The sequence below is a fragment of the Coregonus clupeaformis genome, chromosome 29, assembly GCF_020615455.1.
Source record: "Coregonus clupeaformis isolate EN_2021a chromosome 29, ASM2061545v1, whole genome shotgun sequence".
Taxonomy (NCBI): domain Eukaryota; kingdom Metazoa; phylum Chordata; class Actinopteri; order Salmoniformes; family Salmonidae; genus Coregonus; species Coregonus clupeaformis.
The window spans coordinates 19806355-19821055 of NC_059220.1; the positions used below are offsets into that span (position 1 = coordinate 19806355).

The 14701-nt window shown below is 42.5% G+C and overlaps 1 protein-coding gene across 1 annotated transcript; it reads left to right on the plus strand.

Moving 5' to 3' along the window:
• Positions 1 to 9392: 9392 nt before the first annotated feature.
• On the plus strand, positions 9393 to 13994 carry commd8 (COMM domain containing 8). The gene is made up of 5 exons (XM_041854949.2): positions 9393 to 9528; positions 10526 to 10681; positions 11547 to 11699; positions 12008 to 12163; positions 13541 to 13994. The coding sequence occupies exons 1-5, from the start codon at positions 9484 to 9486 to the stop codon at positions 13559 to 13561; spliced, it is 531 nt and encodes a 176-aa protein (XP_041710883.1). The 5' UTR covers positions 9393 to 9483; the 3' UTR covers positions 13562 to 13994.
• Positions 13995 to 14701: the final 707 nt, after the last annotated feature.

Consider the following 14701-nt stretch of genomic DNA (forward strand, 5'->3'; position numbering starts at 1 on the left):
ACACGGCCAGGTCTCTGACCTCCTCCCTATAGGCTGTCTCATCGTTGTCGGTGATCAGGCCTACCACTGTTGTTTCGTCGGCAAACTTAATGATGGTGTTGGAGTCGTGCCTGGCCATGCAGTCATGGGTGAACAGGTAGTACAGGGGACTGAGCAAGCACCCGAGGGGCCCCCGTGTTGAGGATCAGCGTGGCAGATGTGTTGTTACCTACCCTTACCACCTGGGGGCGGCCCGTCAGGAATTCCAGGATCCAGTTGCAGAGGGAGGTGTTTAGTCCCAGGGTCCTTAGCTTAGGGATGAGCTTTGAGGGCACTATGGTTACCATTTCGCTTTCATTACTCTGTTTACTTCATGTCCCCTGTAGCTCAGTTGGTAGAGCATGGCGCTTGCAGCGCCAGGGTTGTGGTTTCGTTTCCCACGGGGGGCCAGTATGAAAATGTATGCACTCACTAACTGTAAGTCGCTCTGGATAAGAGCGTCTGCTAAATGACTAAAATGTAAAATGTAATGTAAATGTGTTGAACGCTGAGCTGTAGTCAATGAATAGCATTCTCACATAGATTTTCCTCTTATCCAGGTGGGAAAGGGCAGTGTGGAGTGCAATAGAGATTGCATCATCTGTGGATCTGATGGGGCGGTATGCAAATTGGAGTAGGTCTAGGGTTTCTGGGATAATGGTGTTGATGTGAGCCATGACCAGCCTTTCAAGCACTTCATGGCTACAAACGTGAGTGCTACGGGTCGGTAGTCATTTAGGCAGGTTATCTTAGTGTTCTTGGGCACAGGGACTACGGTGGTCTGCTTGAAACATGTTGGTATTACAGACTCAGTCAGGGACATGTTGAAAATGTCAGTGAAGACACTTGCCAGTTGGTCAGTGCATGCTCGGAGTACACGTCCTGGTAATCCGTCTGGCCCTGCAGCCTTGTGAATGTTGACCTGCTTAAAAGTCTTACTCACATTGGCTACAGAGAGCTTGATCACATAGTCATTCGGAACAGCTGATGCTCTCATGCATGCTTCAGTGTTGCTTGCCTCGTCTGGTAGGCTTGTGTCACTGGGCAGCTCGCGGCTGTGCTTCCCTTTGTAGTCTGTAATAGTTTTCAAGCCCTGCCACATCCGACGAGCCAGTGTAGTACGATTCAATCATAGTCCTGTATTGACTCTTTGCCTGTTTGATGGCTCGTCGGAGGGCATAGCGGGATTTCTTATAAGCGTCCGGGTTAGAGTCCAGCTCCTTGAAGGCGGCAGCTCTACCCTTTAGCTCAGTGCGGATGTTGCCTGTAATCCATAGCTTCTGGTTGGGGTACGTACGGTCACTGTGGGGACGACATCATCGATGCACTTATTGATGAAGCCAGTGACTGATGTGGTGTACTCCTCAATGCTATCGGAAGAATCCATGAACATTCCAGTCTGTGCTGGCAAAACAGTCCTGTAGCTTAGCATCTGCATCATCTGACCACTTCCTTATTAACCGAGTCACTGGTGCTTCCTGCTTTAGTTTTTCCTTTTAAGCAGGAATCAGGAGGATAGAGTTATGGTCAGATTTGCCAAATGGAGGGTGAGGGAGAGCTTTGTACGCGTCTCTGTGTGTGGAGTAAAGGCGGTCTAGAGTTTTTTTCCCTCTGGTTGCACATTTAACATGCTGGTAGAAATTAGGTAGAACGGATTTAAGTTTCCCTGCATTTAAGTCCCCGGCCACTAGGAGCACTGCCTCTGGATGAGCGTTTTCCTGTTTACTTTTGGTCTTATACAGCGAATTGAGTGCTATCTTAGTGCCTGCATCGGTTTGTGGTGGTAAATAGACAGCTATGAAAAATATAGATGAAAACTCTCTTGGTAAATAGTGTGGTCTACAGCTTATCATGAGATACTCTACCTCTGGCGAGCAAAACATCGAGACTTCCTTAGTATTAGATTTTATGCATCAGCTGTTGTTTACAAATACAGTGGGGGAAAAAAGTATTTAGTCAGCCACCAATTGTGCAAGTTCTCCCACTTAAAAAGATGAGAGAGGCCTGTAATTTTCATCATAGGTACACGTCAACTATGACAGACAAAATGAGATTTTTTTTCTCCAGAAAATCACATTGTAGGATTTTTTATGAATTTATTTGCAAATTATGGTGGAAAATAAGTATTTGGTCACCTACAAACAAGCAAGAGTGTGAAAACCTTGTGAAGACTTACAGAAAACGTTTGACCTGTGTCATTGCCAACAAAGGGTATATAACAAAGTATTGAGAAACTTTTGTTATTGACCAAATACTTATTTTCCACCATAATTTGCAAATAAATTCATAAAAAATCCTACAATGTGATTTTCTGGAGAAAAAAAATCTCATTTTGTCTGTCATAGTTGACGTGTACCTATGATGAAAATTACAGGCCTCTCTCATCTTTTTAAATGGGAGAACTTGTACAATTGGTGGCTGACTAAATACTTTTTTCCCCCACTGTATACACAGACCGCCACCCCTTGTCTTACCGGAGTCAGCCGTTCTATCCTGCTGATGTAGCGTATATCCCGCCAGCTGTATGTTAACCATGTCGTCGTTCAGCCACGACTCGGTGAAACATAAGATATTACAGTTTTTAATGTCCCATTGGTAGGTTAACCGTAATCTTAGGTTGTCTAATTTATTTTCAAATGATTGATGGAGAAAAAATCTTCGTCCAATACGAGGTGAGTAATCGCTGTCCTGATATCCAGAAGCTCTTTTTGGTCATAAGAAACGGTGGCAGAAACATTATGTACAGAATAAATTACAAATAACGCGAAAAAACACACATAATAGTAAAATTGATTAGAGGGCTGTAAAACGGCTGCCATCTTCTTCAGCTCCATTCTGTTGTCTTGTTGTATTTATTCACATCACATTACCTGCATGCTAGGTAGGTAATGAAGTTAAATGTTACAACTACAAAACTGATTATACAGACGCAACTCATATTTAACTCAGTACTTTGCACTACTCATTCAAGGGTTTTTCTTTATTTTTACATTGTAGAATAATAGTGAATACATCAAAACTATGAAATAACACATATGGAATCATGTAGTAACCAAAAAAGTGTTAAACAAATCAAAACATAATTTATATTTGAGATTCTTCAAATAGCCACCCTTTGCCTTGATGACAGCTTTGCACACTCTTGGCATTCTCTCAACCAGCTTCATGAGGTAGTCACCTGGAATGAATTTCAATTAACAGGTGTGCCTTCTTAAAAGTTAATTTCTGGAATTTCTTTCCTTCTTATTGCATTTGAGCCAATCAGTTGTGTTGTGACAAGGTAGGGGGGGTATACAGAAGATAGCCCTATTAGGTAAAAGACCAAGTCCATATTATGGCAAGAACAGCTCAAATAAGCAAAGAGAAACGACAGTCCATCATTACTTTAAGACATGAAGGTCAGTCAATACTGAACAATCAAGAACTTTTGCAGTCGCATAAACCATCAAGCTCTATGATGAAACTGGCTCTAATGAGGACCACCACAGGAATGGAAGACCCAGAGTTACCTATGGATAAGTTTATTAGAGTTACCAGCCTCATAAATTGCAGCTCAAATAAATGCTTCACAGAGTTCAAGTAACAGACACATCTCAACATCAACTGTTCAGAGGAGACTGTGTGAATCAGGCCTTTATGGTTGAATTGCTGCAAAGCAACCACTACTAAAGGACACCAATAATAAGAAGAGACTTGCTTGGGCCAAGAAACACGAGCAATGGACATTAGACCGGTGGAAATGTGTCCTTTGGTCTGGAGTCCAAATTTGAGATTTTTGGTTCCAACCGCCGTGGCTTTGTGAGACGCAGTGTGGGTGAATGGATGATCTCCGTATGTGTATTTCCCACCATAAAGCATGGAGGAGGAGGTGTTATGGTGTGGGGGTGCTTTGCTAGTGACACTGTCTGTGATTTATTTAGAATTAAAGGCACACTTAACCAGCATGGATACCACAGCAGTCTGCAGTGATACACCATCCCATCTGGTTTGGGCTTAGTGGGATTATCATTTGTTTTTCAACAGGACAATGACCCAACACACCTCCAGGCTGTGTAAGGGCTATTTTACCAAGGAGGTGAGTGATGGAGTGGTGCATCAGATGACCTGGCCTCCACAATCACCCGACCTCAACCCAATTGAGATGGTTTGGGATGAGTCGGACTGCAGAGTGAAGGAAAAACAGCCAACAAGTGCTCAGCATATGTGGGAACTCCTTCAAGACTGTTGGAAAAGCATTCCAGGTGAAGCTGGTTGAGAGAATGCCAAGAGTGTACAAAGCTGTCATCAAGGCTTTGAAGAATCTAAAATCTAAAATATATTTTGATTTGTTTAACACTTTTTCGGTTTCTACATGATTCCATATGTGTTATTTCATAGCTGTGATGTCTTCCCTATTATTCTACAATGTAGAAAATAGTAAAAAAAATAAAGAAAAACCCTTGAATGAGTAGGTGTGTCCAAACTTTAGACTGGTACTGTACATGCTTGTACACTTATGACATGCATTGACCTTCATAGAACTGACCCTGTATATAAACTCAGCAAAAAAATAACCCCGTCTTTCAAAGATAATTTGTAAAAATCCAAATAACTTCACAGATCTTAATTTTAAAGGGTTTAAACACTGTTTCCCATGCTTCTTCAATGAACCATAAACAATTAATGAACATGCACCTGTGGAATGGTCGTTAAGACACTAACAGCTTATAGATGGTAGGCAATTAAGGTCACAGTTATGAAAATGTAGGACACTAAAGATGCCTTTCTACTGACTCTGAAAAACACCATAAGACTTTGAGCCGAGTAAAACCTCTCGCTTTGCCTCTTCCTCTCTTTTGCAGTCGGCAAATCGGAAATGTTGTATCCCCATAATGCAACACACTTTGAAAGGCAGGGGTTTGACTACATGGGATACATTTTATGTCAGAATTGACATTTCGTAGTAAATTAGACCTTACGCAGCAGGTTGGGAGAATTAACGTCGCAGGTTAGGATAATTTGGTTACGTTTTGGAAAAGGGTTAGGGTTGGCTAAAATGCTCAATTTGACAAACTGTATTTCCTCTAGTCTTGACAAAAGTGATCCACTTGAACGCGCCCTTTGTTTATGGACCAGTTTGGGGTATGTTAAAAATCCCAATGTTGCGCAAACAACGCTGACACAAAGACTTTATTAACCATACTGTAATTTTGACTGTCATGTGTAAATCTGCATTATTACTGCTGGACACGTCCTCTAGTTTCACCACAGCACTTCTGCTTTCACATAATCCTTCAAGAAACAAGCCGCTTTCAAAAACTAATATAAAAGGACGTTAAACTACAATTTCGCCACGCTGAGAAAGTACGCAGAGACAGCGCATTTTCCCAGCTTACCATGTGATCACGGTTCTTCTTCTTCTTCTTCTGCGGGTTTTATGGCGGACTACAACCCAAAAAGGTGTATTGCCACCACCAACTGTACGGGTTAAACCAAAACAAGGTAAAAAGAAAATCCATATGTGATAGGGAAACTAACTTAATCGACCCAAATAAAATATTATACATTGACCAAAACAAAACTCCCACTTCTTCCTTCTTTCAAATCTCCATATCTCCATTCTCAGGCTCTAGGGCCTGAGGCGGTGGTATGGCTTGTGCCAATACTCCATGTAACTCCTGCGCCAGGAAATCTTTCAGTCCCAGGAACCGCTCCGCCGCATCCACAATGATATATATCTTCCTGGACCTTCTCTCCACCTTGGCAGTGCAATTAATCACCATAGCTATAAAGGCCACAAAGTCCACATTCTTAACTTTTAAAATGCTAGGGTCCTGCTGGTGAAAGGCAACCCCTGCAGCCTGCTGTGAAGGCCTATCTACACCATGGACTCTTCAGGAGCACCATTCAAACCCTCAACCCTTTTAACAGCTGCTGCATATGAAATGCTCTGGACAGCCCTGACTTTGGCCACCTCATTCTCTTTCACCCTTGTCGGGCAATCGAAAGATGTACAGTGAGGGAAAAAAGTATTTGATCCCCTGCTGATTTTGTACATTTGCCCACTGACAAAGAAATGATCAGTCTATAATTTTAATGGTAGGTTTATTTGAACAGTGAGAGACAGAATAACAACAAAAGAATCCAGAAAAACGCATGTCAAAAATGTTATAAATTGATTTGCATTTTATTGAGGGAAATAAGTATTTGACCCCCTCTCAATCAGAAAGATTTCTGGCTCCCAGGTGTCTTTTATACAGGTAATGAACTGAGAATAGGAGCACACTCTTAAAGGGAATGCTCCTAATCTCAGTTTGTTACCTGTATAAAATACACCTGTCCACAGAAGCAATCAATCAATCAGATTCCAAACTCTCCACCATGGCCAAGACCAAAGAGCTCTCCAAGGATGTCAGGGACAAGATTGAAGACCAACACAAGGCTGGAATGGGCTACAAGACCATCGCCAAGCAGCTTGGTGAGAAGGTGACAACAGTTGGTGCGATTATTCGCAAATGGAAGAAACACAAAATAACTGTCAATCTCCCTCGGCCTGGGGATCCATGCAAGATCTCACCTCGTGGAGTTGCAATGATCATGAGAACGGTGAGGAATCAGCCCAGAACTACACGGGAGGATCTTGTCAATGATCTCAAGGCAGCTGGGACCATAGTCACCAAGAATACAATTGGTAACACACTACGCCATGAAGGACTGAAATCCTGCAACGCCCGCAAGGTCCCCCCTGCTCAAGAAAGCACATATACATGCCCGTCTGAAGTTTGCCAATGAACATCTGAATGATTCAGAGAACTGGGTGAAAGTGTTGTGGTCAGATGAGACCAAAATGGAGCTCTTTGGCATCAACTCAACTCGTCATGTTTGGAGGAGGAGGAATGCTGCCTATGAACCCAAGAACACCATCCCCACCGTCAAACATGGAGGTGGAAACATTATGCTTTGGGGGGGGTTTTCTGCTAAGGGGACAGGACAACTTCACCGCATCAAAGGGACGATGGACGGGGCCATGTACTGTCAAATCTTGGGTGAGAACCTCCTTCCCTCGGCCAGGGCATTGAAAATGGGTCGTGGATGGGTATTCCAGCATGACAATGACCCAAAACACACGGCCAAGGCAACAAAGGAGTGGCTCAAGAAGAAGCACATTAAGGTCCTGGAGTGGCCTAGCCAGTCTCCAGACCTTAATCCCATAGAAAATCTGTGGAGGGAGCTGAAGGTTCGAGTTGGCAAACGTCAGCCTCGAAACCTTAATTACTTGGAGAAGATCTGCAAAGAGGAGTGGAACAAAATCCCTCCTGAGATGTGTGCAAACCTGGTGGCCAGAAACGCCTGACCTCTGTGGTTGCCAACAAGGGTTTTGCCACCAAGTACTAAGTTATGTTTTGCAGAGGGGTCAAATACTTATTTCCCTCATTAAAATGACAATCAATTTATAACATTTTTGACATGCGTTTTTCTGGATTTTTGTTGTTGTTATTCTGTCTCTCACTGTTCAAATAAACCTACCATTAAAATTATAGACTGATCATTTCTTTGTCAGTGGACAAACGTACAAAATCAGCAGGGGATCAAATACTTTTTTCCCTCACTGTAGCCTCATGGTTCCCACCACAATTGCAACATGTCACATTTTCCTCACTTTTAAAACACATGATATGATCTTTTCCACAACTTGGACATCTCAGCTTCTCCCTTCTGCAAACACTTGAAACATGACCAAAAGCTTTACAATGATCACATTGGTCGGCCTCTGCACTTGAGTCGGGAGAGACTCCATATCAAAAAACAAGAACAGATAGACTATACTTTTATACCATTCACCACACGATTCATCCGACGTGCATCAATCACTCCAGGAATATTTTTCATCTCTTCAAAATCAACTTCCCACAAGACGCCAGATATAACCCCCTTAAGGGGTGCCTGTTCCGAAGAGACACACATGACACCTAAAACTTATCAAATCAGGTGAGATGCAACATACGTTCCTTCTGATCCGCAGAAGCACAAAAAATAAACATGCCTGCTCTCGTGATCCTCACAGCCTTCACTTTACCTAGCACTCTCTCCACCAGTTTGGGTATCTCAAATGGTTTCTTAAAGATTGGTAATCTGCTCAACTGCTCTTCATTAACAAACCGTACTCCTACTAGATACGAAGGGACATTCTCATCACTGTACACTATTTTGCTCCGTTTTCCATTATTTTAGACAATACTCCAACTCTCCTTGATTCTACCGCCATTGGATTCAGAATCCCCTTCATCGTCTGCTTCCGCCGTCATTTCTTCTTTGATGAGGTTTAACGGCGGCTGGCATCCAATATGTTGCGTTACCGCCACCTACTAGACTGGAGTAGAAATCCGTGATCCAGCTGATTTCTTTAAGAGACGTCTGGAAACTATGTATCAGGATTTTGTGGCCATTTACACAGATGGTTCAAAAGATCCAAGGACAGGACGTACTGTGTCAGCATTTGTAGTGCAGGAACGTATTACAGATCATCTGGCTGTATATACGGCGGAGCTGATGGCCATACTGTTGGCCTTGCAGTGGGTGGAGGAAGCTAAGCCAGACAGAGTAGTTATTTGCTCTGACTCATGTGCAGTGTTAATGAGTCTCCAGTCCTTTAGCTCACGTAGCAGACAAGACCTGCATTATGAGGTGCTACAAACCCATGGCAGGATTAAACAGATGGGTATTCATATAAGATTTACTTGGGTTCCAGCCCATGTGGTGGTGGAGGGGAACGAGGCAGTAGATGCACAGGCTAAACAAGCACTTAGTAGTGGGGATGTTGATGTTGAAGTGTCAATGAGCAAGGCAGAGGCTAAAAGACTGATATATACAGTGATGGTGCAGAGATGGCAGGAGCACTGTAATATAAAAATTAAGGGAAGGCATTTATTTCAAGTACAGAGGAAAGTCAGGGAGGGGAGGACGGCAGGAAGGAACAGAAGAGAGGAGGCTATATTTACAAGATTAAGGGTGGGACACAGCCAGTTGAATAAGACACTAAGCGTGATAGGAAAGCATCCATCAGGAAAATGTGATTATTGTCAGGAAATAGAGACTGTGGAGCATGTATTTCTACAGTGTGGGCAGTATCAGAGGGAAAGAGAGAGGATGAGATTAAGTATGAGGGAGAAGGGGATACAGGAAATTAGTTTAAAGAGTATATTGAGTAGAACGTCATTAGATATAGTATCACATATTTTGTTGTCTTTTTTAAGAGAAACTGGGTTGGCAGGTAGGATTTAGTTTATCCCTGTCTCTGGCCCACACTCCAGTACGGTAGGTGGCGGTAATGCACCATAACGTTGGATGCCAACCACCGATAAACCCCACTGAAGAAGAAGAAGAAGAAGAAGAAGAAGATCCTACCTCCGCCATTTTTTCCCGTCGTGATCACTTATCAGCTGATTCGTGACGTTTTACAAGGAAGGCGAAACTCGACAGCAAAACATGGTACATTTACTTGCCAAATTACCTCCTGAAGAATGTCCAAAAGTAAGTATAATACATTCATTACTGTAATTTCCTTGAATGTTTGATTCATACATGTGCCGCATTTTTTCACCACTGTCCTGGAGCTAGACAATGCAATATCAGGAGAACCCGTGCATGCGTTTACTTTTTTACATAGCAACAGGCCATTGTAATAAATGCCATCTAGCAGACGCTTTTAGACAAATTTACATACAGTCATGCGTACATACATTTTACGTATGGGTAGTCCCGGGAATTTAACCCACTATCCTGGTGTTGCAAACTCCATGCTCTACCAACTGAACTACATAGTACTACAGAAGAAGGAGAAAGGATTTCCGTTATGTTTACTATCCAATGGATTAAATACTCTTTGCTTGTGCATTCAGATGAGAGACCATACAACAGAGGCTGTTGAGTACCATTGGGGCTGTTTTTATAATGTGAAAACAGCATATTATGCACTCAGTCAAGGGCTAAAATGTGATCTGTATTAATGTTGTAACAATGTAGCTTACAATGTTGTTGCAAGCTCCTCAATTCAGATGTATTGTGTCTTCATGATCCATTGTGTGTTTTATGCATCTAACCATCAGGAAAGCAAATCAATACTCAATCGTAAACCGCCCCTATAAATAGTCCAGTAGGTCTGAAATGATATGGTAATTACTTCAACTTTACTTATGACAGGCTGTGTGGCGCTTTCATTATATTGTTTAAACCCATCTAATCCTTTCTGATCTTGGATTGCCTGGGTGTAAGTGTTAGGGCTCGATTTGGCAAAGTGTGCCCATGTCATTGTCATAAGCACACACTGAACCAACAATTGACCAGCAGAGGGATCATTATGCTTGATCGTAAATCCTAAGCATGCAGATAAGTCAGTCACTCAAAAACACTATGACCTCCACACAAACATGGGCATGGCATTGTTTACTGACTTGTTTTGGGTGGGTAGATTAAATCCCAGCATAGGCTGCCATCATCATGATGACGATACACATTTTCTCTCCCCCAGCTATTACACAGGGTGGTGGACGGTGTATGTGGGCGGGAGTACCCTCGGATGGCAGACTATGGTGACATGTGGACCCTTGTAGAATGGATGGAGCTCCTCCACTCCCTCTCCTCTCTGTTCCGGCACGCCGTCGGTAAGAAAACCCCAGACGAAGAGGTGAGATGTGAGTTTGGAGCAGTCTTTTTGAGTTGTATCATGCATGTTTGACTTAGAGTCATGTTCCATGCATGACTGACCATTGACTCCGATGTGATGGGAGTTGGGTTTCTAAGGTGTGCAATGTAGTGACTCACTGGTTTGTGAAGGTCCTATGTCAGTTATAGTGTGTTTGACTCTTCAGTGTGTATTGATTTTGTGTAGGGCCTCTTGATGGCTGAAACATAGTGAGTTTGTTAGGGGAGTATGAAGAGTATAGGGTTAGGTCAGTGTTTCTTAATCCATTCTTGGGGGATGCTCTGGGGGTGCACATTTTGATTGAACCAGCTGTGTTTTTGCTGGGCTAGAACAAAAATGGGCACCCCCTGTGTGAGGGCTGCTGTGTGTGGTAGGTTGTGTTTGTTATGGCTGCAGAGTAGACCGTGGTTTGGGTGTGTCAGGTGTATACAGTGTGTTGGTTGCAGTGTTGTTTGGCACTCAGGAGGAAGGCAGGCATCATGTTTCAGACTCTCCTGAGATAGGCTATCTACTAGTGACCTGTTTTGTGACTCAGGACTGGAGGGGCCATTGAAAGTTCAACCACGCATCAATCAGACTGTTCCACTAGAATGTGTCTTTGGCACAGCATAGTAACATTCAATGCCAACACCTAGGTCTACATTTTCAAGTGATAAAAGTTACATATTAGTTATTTCAGTTATTGACAATACTTATGAACAATTACAGGGACACACATACTCATCTGTTTCAGTTGAGAAACTGATTAACTGAATGTATTATATGTGTAAATAGAATTACAGGCAGACTGAAACAAGACCAGCCATTTGATATTCTTGTAACTGCCAACCTGTTCTGCTTTGGGCAGGTGCTGGCATTGTTGGCAGACGTGGGTGGGGGGTACGGGGAGGCCGTGCTGACCGTCCTGAGGGCCAGACGGGAGGAGATCCGCCAGGCGCTGGTGGAGAGGACCAATAACGTGTCCTGTTCCACCCTCCAGGACTTTGACTGGCAGATAAAGGTGAATTCCCTGGACTATAATGAGGAGACAACAATCTTTGTTTGATTGGTAAACTGATTGATCAGGACTCCCTTCAAAAATAGATGTTATTTTTATCTCAATGGGACATACAGTTCAAATGAAAAAAGTGGTTATGCTTTTTTACCGTCCTGTTGTTTCAGCTGGGTTTTACCTGGTATTTATAAATTATGTGATATCAGTCATTAATCTGGAGGGAAATGCTGATGTGTATGGTTCACTACTACTACTGCTGCTACCACAATGATTTATATATACTTGAAATCCTAAGCCTCTTGCTCTCTGTTCAGCTGGCATTGTCCAGCGATAAGATCTCGTCTCTCCAGACCCCTCTACTCAACCTCAGTTTGGACGTGAAGAAGAACGGGGCCCTGAAGCCTGTGTCTGTCGAGATGAACCGAGAGGAATTACAAACACTCATCAGCTCAATGGAGGCTGCCAATAAGGTAAACCTTCAGGGACACACGTGCATACACACACACGCACACATATTATGATAATTAGGGTATTGTCATTGCCAATCAAATGCGTTTGTGTCAGTGTGTTGTTTGTCCAATGTTTTAGTGGTGCATAGTTATGCACTGCATGTATGTATTAGTGCTTGCGCGTGTATGTATGTATGCGTGTGTGAGAGTTTGGCCAGCATCAGTGGAGGCTGTGATTTGGATGGCTTGAGAACAGTTTTCTTGGCAGTTCCACCAATAGTCTAATATCATTATCTTTTCACCTACTGATGTCAGGAGCATAATAGCTGGTGATTTCTGCCAGCTTTTGCGCTCTCATTCACTTAATGGGACTGTTCTGTCCCAGTCTCTCCATATTCCCCCTGTCCTAGAAGACATTTGTGTGTGTATTACAGAAGGGCTTTTATCCAGAAAAATATATTTGTATCCCAACAGCAGTTCATAGTCTGACTGTATGTTATTTTTCGTGTGTGTGGGTTTTGCAGTGCTGATAGTGTACATTTGATCCTAGAGAGCCCATATGATTTTTATTCGGATCCCCATTAGCTGTTGAAGAAGGAGCAGCTATTCTTCCTGGGGTCCACACAAAACATAGAACATGCCAAAATACAGAACACTAATGGACAGGAACAGCAACACTTAAACTAAGAACACTACGACTAAAGAATTTAAAATAAGTGAAAATAAATTAATAATACTATGAATAATGAGTGTGTGTCTCTCTTCACAGTCCGCATTGTTTCTTGAGATGTTGTTTTATGTTTTTTATTTTTTATTGATTTTATTGCTTGCCTGAGTTACATAAGGTGGAAGAGAACTTGATGTAGTCATTGCTTTATACAGTACTGTGTGTCTCCCAGCTTCTGTTGTGGACTTGGGGAGTGTGAAGAGACCCCAGATTGAGTGTCTTGTATGGGTTTTTGAGCTGTGTGTTAACTGGCTGAAAAGACAATTCGGTACTTTCAGCACGTCAATACTTACTCCTATAGCATGGGCAGTGCCATTGAGGGCTATCTCCATTATAAAGTAGTCAACTTCTACTTCTGAGGGTATTGGCAGTTCGTAAATACACAAATGTGCATACCACTGTCTACCATGCTGGAGTGTGTATAGTCTGAACAGATTTACTGCCACCTGCGTTTATGGAATGTTTGTTCAGGAGTATAATTCATTAGATGACAACTCCTTTCTTAACCCATAGTAAGTCCCATCCAGTTGACTACTTTAAATGGTGGAAGCCCTCAATGGCACTGTCTATGCTAAAGCAGGATTTGTGGCACAAGAGCCTTCTATCCATCTCTGTGCACACTTTACATCTGTGTGTGTGTATCCTGATAGTGTGTATTTGTGTCCTTACAGGTGGTACTACAGCTGAAGTGATGGTGGCGATAGACATTTCACTCTGCCCTTTCATCTATGACTCTTATTAAGGGGACATGCTATGTCATCATAGAGGGACACTGAGCTATGATGCAGGGTCTTTCTGGAAACAGTGGTCTGATCCAGATACAACTCTTAGCCTTCAATCCCCTTAGGCACTGATTCCTACACTTCCCCTCATGAATTCAAAACCATTGAATTTGTGTAAGTATGGGATAGTAGGTGTTGCACCATATTCCTTTTATTCAATTTATTTTAAATCCATGAGGGGGAGTGAACGAGTGCACATTTTAGGGAAAAGGGTGGAGAATCGTACTGCAGCCTGAGATAGATTCCCAAGACTGCAGCAAGAAGTATTTAGACTTTTTATTACTGCAGTTTTTTTTGTAATCCATTCTATTACTGTATAATAAATATTAACGTTTGACCTTTATTTGACCTTTTCTTCAATGGAATATATATTAGAGCTCTAGGCTGTCTCCATACTCAGAAATGGCTTCATTTCTTTGTCTCTTGTTCTTCCTGATCTATGTTGATTGGCAAGGTCATCCCCAGAGGCAATGTTATATATCAGACCAAATAATACCCCTTCCATTCATTAAAAAAAATGTCTGTGTTGAATATTTAATACAGATCACACTGTGTGCAAATTCTTCCTTTGCGTATGCCTGGTACTAGTCAGCATGCCTATGATGTTATGCACCAAAACAGCAATGGGGGGTAGAGTGTCATGGAGGGCCTAACTTTCCCTTTTTTCCCTTAAATTCATCACATCTGGACCACAATATGGGAGCGCTCTAATGCATTAATGTTTTAAAGAGTTATATAAAAAAGAAAGACCACATTGAAAAGTGTTGCATGAGAACCCGGTGTGTGTTCTAGTTGGGCATATACAGGACTTGCTATTACAGTAGTATTTTTTTAATAGAGGTAACCTGACTTTGCAAGCTTGGCTAGATAGTTAGAGGCATAGAGACCACAGAGGTGCATTTTGCCTGAACACGCACATGTATAACCAGAAGCATAATGCCCTAAAGCAGCGTTTCCCAAACTCGGTCCTGGGGACAGCTGATTCAAATAATCAAAGCTGGATGATTAGTTGATTATTTGAATCAGCTGTGGAGTGCTAGTGCAAAAACC